This window comes from Arachis stenosperma, chromosome 9, assembly GCF_014773155.1.
Source record: "Arachis stenosperma cultivar V10309 chromosome 9, arast.V10309.gnm1.PFL2, whole genome shotgun sequence".
Classification (NCBI taxonomy): Eukaryota; Viridiplantae; Streptophyta; class Magnoliopsida; order Fabales; family Fabaceae; genus Arachis; species Arachis stenosperma.
This window is the reverse complement of record NC_080385.1, coordinates 152,410,270-152,416,269: the sequence shown is the minus strand read 5'-3', so window position 1 is coordinate 152,416,269 and position 6,000 is coordinate 152,410,270. Positions and strand designations below refer to the sequence as shown.

Below are 6,000 nucleotides of genomic sequence, written 5' to 3'. Positions count from 1 at the left end.
TTTAGACATTCAATTACTAACTCTAATTAATTTCATATTAAAGAAAATGTTTGATGTATATATTTAAATACAAATATCGAAATATATAATTTAATTAAATAATGATGATATACATATACTCCTCTTTTATTGATTAGTATCTAGTAGTGGTAATTAATATTGAATTAAAATAAAACCCATAAGAAGGAAAAGGGACAATTTTGGAAAAAATGTAAACTTTTGGGGCCAAATTGAAAATTCAGATGGATTCAGTGCACTTAGCTTAGCTTCGGTTTTGTGTTACAAAAATTGCAGGGTCCCGAGAAAAGGGTGGGTGCTGGGTTCCTTGAGCACTGAACAAAGCAAAAAGGGGTCTCTCAAGCTCCGCCATAAGTCCAAGGTAAGTCCTTTCACAACCCTTCATCGCCGATTCCCATTAACCCTAACTCGTCTGGATCGCAGTTTCGCTTTGTTTACTTTTGTAGCTATTCATCGAATTTTGGAAATGTTATACTCTCCGATTTTAAAATTTCATCTTTCGCCTTGTTGGTTACTGGGTGGGTGTCATTAACCTAATATGCGTTGTTTCTTGCGTTAATCGGTGAAATCTCTAGATTGAAGGTGCGGGGGGAAATCAGAGCTTGAGGGTAATGAAACAATAATGCGACCCTGTTCAATAAGATTTTTTTGGAAAAAGAATATTGTGGCAGGATTTAAGAGAGAATTACAGATTTTTAAAGGGGTTAATTATTGTTTGACTTTCTTTTTTTTTTTTTTTAAGAGAGAAATAAAAATGAACATGCTTAGATGTTAGATGTGCTTACATTCTTCTTTTGATGTATGCAGGTTGCTCTGTGTAGGATTTCATTTTTTGAACGAGGGAAAAAAATATGCAACTTTGGTTGCAAAGGCTTTAGGTGTTAGGTTCATTCTCTATGCATAAAAAGTTTAGTTTAAGATTGCTGTACTTCTTGTAAGATGGAGTCCCTTTGGAAACTTGTGTATCTGCTGGAGCCCGCACCTGTCACCCTCATAACTACAGCTGTAGCTGTGACATTTGCATCTGCTTTTCGAGCTCTAAATTACGGGAAAGAAATGGAGCGTAATCGCGACTTATCAGAAGCATCCATTACACTGGATAGGTCACAAGCATTGATGATACCAGTGATGAGCTCTTTCAGCTTGCTTTTGATGTTCTACTTGTTCTCGTCTGTGTCACAGCTTCTCACAGCGTTCACTGCAGTTGCTTCTGCATCATCCCTTTACTTCTGCTTGTCTCCTTATGTTGCCTATTTGAAGTCACAGTTTGGTTTAGCTGATCCTTTTGTGTCACGCTGTTGCTCAAAATCTTTTACACGAATCCAAGGGCTGCTATTGATATCATGCTCCGTCGTGGTGGCTGCTTGGCTTGTCTCTGGTCACTGGATACTGAATAATTTACTAGGCATATCGATATGCATTGCTTTTGTAAGCCATGTGCGCCTCCCAAACATCAAGATTTGTGCAATGCTCCTTCTTTGTCTATTTGTCTATGACATTTTCTGGGTTTTCTTCTCTGAAAGATTTTTCGGGGCAAATGTCATGGTATCAGTCGCGACACAGCAAGCATCGAATCCTGTGCACACGGTTGCTAATAGTTTGAGTCTTCCTGGGTTGCAACTGATAACAAAGAAATTGGAGTTGCCTGTAAAGATTGTATTTCCCAGAAATTTGTTGGGTGGTGTTGTTCCTGGAGAGAGTGCAACAGATTTTATGATGCTTGGTTTAGGGGACATGGTATGACATTTGTACTCCCTGAGATGCATACTGGATATCCTTATTCCTTAACTGTTTCAATATTTAGGTTTGGTTAATGTCACAAGCAAGTAGTTTTGTTGCATTGGATTCATTGTGAAAAGAAATATAGAATCATTAGAAGAATTGAAGGCTGCATGTTGCATTGGTTTGCCATTTATTATGATTGTTTAATACCTTTGCAGGGAAATCTTCTACCATATTTCTGCAGGAGCAGTGAAAATTAAAAGAGAGGATTGTTGTCCACTCAATTTAGGTTTTACTGTAACCCTTCCCCTCCCGCCCCATTTCTCTGATCTTTCCTACTTCAATTCTATATTGGATCTGAATCTTGAAATCTTCCTTGTGCTGCAAGGTGCTTTGATTTGCTTATGCTTGTTATTTGTTGTTGCATTTGACATGTTATAATCAAACTTTTATCTGTGCCTCCTTGCACCATTTCACCATGTGTACATGCACCGTATCGATTACAACGATTAACTGAAAATATCATAGCAGTTTGTAGTCAACATAAGCTAGTCATGATTCCAATGAACTTCTACAATCCTGTTTCTTAAGAACCACTGTGCTTGGTGTTTTATATTTCTTCGCTCTTCTTTTTGTAGGCTATCCCTGGAATGCTCCTGGCTCTAGTTCTCTGCTTTGATTATCGAAAGAGCCGGGATACAGTAAATCTCTTTGAGTTACATTCTTCGAAAGGGCACAAATATATTTGGTATGCATTGCCTGGTTATGCAATTGGTCTGGTGACTGCTTTGGCAGCTGGTGTCTTGACCCACTCTCCTCAACCTGCACTTTTATATCTGGTACTTCTATGTTCATTCCCTTTTCATCGAACCAGTTGTATTGCCTTGTTTACTTTTTCTTTGCAACCTGTATTAATCATATATTTCATTACTTTTTTCCTTAATACAAGAAAGCATTTTTTCTCCCACTAGATGGGAAACATTTGTTCTTAATTGAAGTTTTTATTTTCATATTGGCAATTTTTTGTTTGTATATATAACAGATAAATGAAATAGTCGGATAAAATTTTAGCTTGTTTCCCTTTTGCCTATAACATTTGTTGTATGTGTACTCAAATTGATTGTAATTGACTGACTCTAGCATATGAAGTTTATTAGCTAAATTTGTTAAAGTTTAAAAGTTCTGTGAGGAGTGGAGATTCATTCATTTGTCCAAAGTGATTGGCCTTATTTGATTGATTGTTGGAACTGGTTCATTAGCATTCCCTCCAGATCCATTTAATTCATCAACTGATCAACATATGTAGCTAGAATGATGATGATGATATGACTCAACATTGTTAACTGGCTGTTTTGTCTGAAACAATGCACATTTGATTGGTTTATGTAGGTGCCTTCTACCCTGGGACCTGTAATCGCCATCTCTTGGATTAAAAAGGAGCTACTTGAGTTGTGGGAAGGAGACATGCCAAATTTCAATGATAAGGATCGCGAAATAGAAGTTTAGTCCACTATTGTAGTTTCCATGCACACCTAACCGGTGCTTTTATAGCGAAGCTGAAAAAAAAAAGGTTGTAAATTCACTGAGGATGTTTCATCTTGAGACTCATCAAGAAAAGTTACACTAAATGTTGATGATGATGTTATGTCTTGGATCTCTCTTATTTATTCGCTATACATGAATTGAGAAGAAATTTACATGAAGTGCAGAGGAGTGCGTTGATTATGCGTTTCTTGTGATTTTGGATTTGGCTCATTGATATTTATACACACACGCATTATATCATACAAAAACATGGTTTGTAAAAATCACATACTAAGTTTCTTTTGAAGCCCAATAAATATACCATGAGTAGCTTAGTTGTTGGGAAAACAGAAAAACCCAAAGAAAGGTTGGTACACGAGACACACGATTAATAAGAGTAACCATGAATATGAATGTTATAGTTCTCAAGCGAGTGGAGAATCAAGTTGTTTGATCCCTTTTTTCTTTAATTTGCTGACCTATCATATGATTATTTTTCTTTCATTCATATATGCTTCTACGGCAAAAATATGTAGTCCTAGGTTTGTACCTCTGTCGCTAGCTTGCATGCTTTCAAAGACATCGATCAAGTGGTACTAGGATCTTCTTATTTATAACAATAATCATCCATATAACGAAAAATATAATGCCAAATTGATATAAAATAATGAAAATGTATATATACAAGTATGAAGTACTAATAATTCTAAAACGGTACTAACAATTGTACCCAACTCTAGTTTTCTGCTATATATAGCTGTGTTATTGTATATACATTATCATGGAATGGATTCAAGTTGATATAAACTAATAAGTTGAATATAGTCACACACAAAAAGAAAAAAACTAGTAAGTTGAATATGATGTTCATGTTGTCATGAATTTATATATGATTCACAGATTCAATAATGTATACATCACATTCACGGTCTCGGTGCGCTGAATATTGCATATTAAAAGCTCAGCTTTGCTATGATCAATGATAATAATAATTTCTTAAGAAAAAGTACTAAAGCTATTGATTTAGTCAACATCATCATGGTACCACAATTTAGTTTATTTAATTAGAGCAAGGTGATTATATCTGGGATAAGCAACATCCAAGATTAACCCCATTTGGTGTAGGTGTTATCCATGGATCCCTCATCGTATTGGTTCTTAATGTAGAAAATAATGAAAAGCTGGCCATTCAGTTTAACCTTTTGGTTTAAATATTTTATAATCATTGATGATTGATAACAAAAGCTGATTGTAAATAGTATTGTTTACAGAATGGTGAAAAGTTATATACGGTTATCTCTATGTGAAGTTGGTAGTTAAAAATTAACTAATATTTTTTTAATTTATATACGAATACTTAAACAATTATTATAAATAACTATAATTTCATCGGATAATTTAAAAGCGCCCTAAAATAGTAAAGTACACAAGTTCAGTTCTCATAAATTAATAGCTAAAATAACATAATCTTTTCATTTTCGTCTAAAAATCTCAATTCGAATCTCACTCTTAATTTAAAAAAAAAAACCTATTTCGATATAAATTACCCTCTGATATCACTACTTCAAACATAATAATAGTAATGCCACAATGCAATAATGAATTATCATTTTCTACTTTGTGCTCTCTCTTTATATTTTTCTGACTTTATTGAAAAATAATATTTACACTATTTCATTATATTAAAAAGTAGGGTTTTGTACTATTTTATTTGTTAGTTTTTAGTTTTAAATAATAAAAAAATAATATACACAATAATAATATGTATAACTACATTCCCATAATATTTTATTTTATTACGGCATTGTTTTCTTCTTTCTTAATTGAATCTTAACTCTTTCGCATTAAACGGTGGAAATGTTGAGTGCCTATGCAGATATATCACATAACATTCTATTTTTAAAATAAAAAAGAAAGAAAATAGTTATATGCAATGCATGTAAAGATTGAGGCGAGGAACATTACGTATCTTTAAATATAATTAAGACTGCTAATCTATATATCTATGCAAAACATACTTGAACCTTGTATTTAATTAATAAGGTGTGTGCAAAGATAATGAATCACCACAATGTAATTGTTTTTAATCATTCTATTTGTTTTAAAAATAAAAAATAACTCATCTTACATCATAATTTACGATAAAAAATGATAACAAACCATTGGAATGCACAAATTTAAATCCCTAATATATATAGAAGATGTACGTGTTTATAACTTTAAATTGATTTAAAAGAAAGAAGAGAAAGGGGGGGGGGGTTAATAATGTTGATTATATAATTATTGAGGGCAAGTGACGGAAAGAATAATATATATATATTAAAAATTAAATAAAGTTTCAATGAGAAATAGTTAAACCCAATTGGAGGAAATTGATGGAATTATGTTATCCACGTATTTGTCTGGATTATGAGCTGCAAGAACATTCTTAATTAAGTTATTATATATCGTTAATGGTTCCTTTGGTCAGCAAATTTTTGTGTTGACTTTGCTTGTTATGAATTGTAAGTTTGTAACGATGGCACCATGCTGTGTGTGTCCTTAATTATTAGATTGTGTTTTCTAATTCACTTTCCATCATCTCTCTATTTGACGGAGGCTTATTATGATAATATGTATAAACTCGGCATTTTTATTTAAAACTTAAAAAGTTAGAGTACGTCAGCAACAGCAAGTGATGAATTTGTCTTTTTCTCTTTTATTTTCTTCAATTCCATATATATATATATTTTTATG

The 6,000-nt window shown here is 32.9% G+C and overlaps 1 protein-coding gene across 1 annotated transcript; it reads left to right on the top strand.

Moving 5' to 3' along the window:
- Positions 1-217: 217 nt before the first annotated feature.
- Positions 218-3,443, top strand: LOC130951480 (signal peptide peptidase-like 1). Its single transcript, XM_057880136.1, has 4 exons — positions 218-379; positions 826-1,755; positions 2,379-2,579; positions 3,130-3,443. The coding sequence occupies exons 2-4, from the start codon at positions 958-960 to the stop codon at positions 3,244-3,246; spliced, it is 1,116 nt and encodes a 371-aa protein (XP_057736119.1). The 5' UTR covers positions 218-379; positions 826-957; the 3' UTR covers positions 3,247-3,443.
- The last annotated feature ends 2,557 nt before the right edge of the window (positions 3,444-6,000 follow it).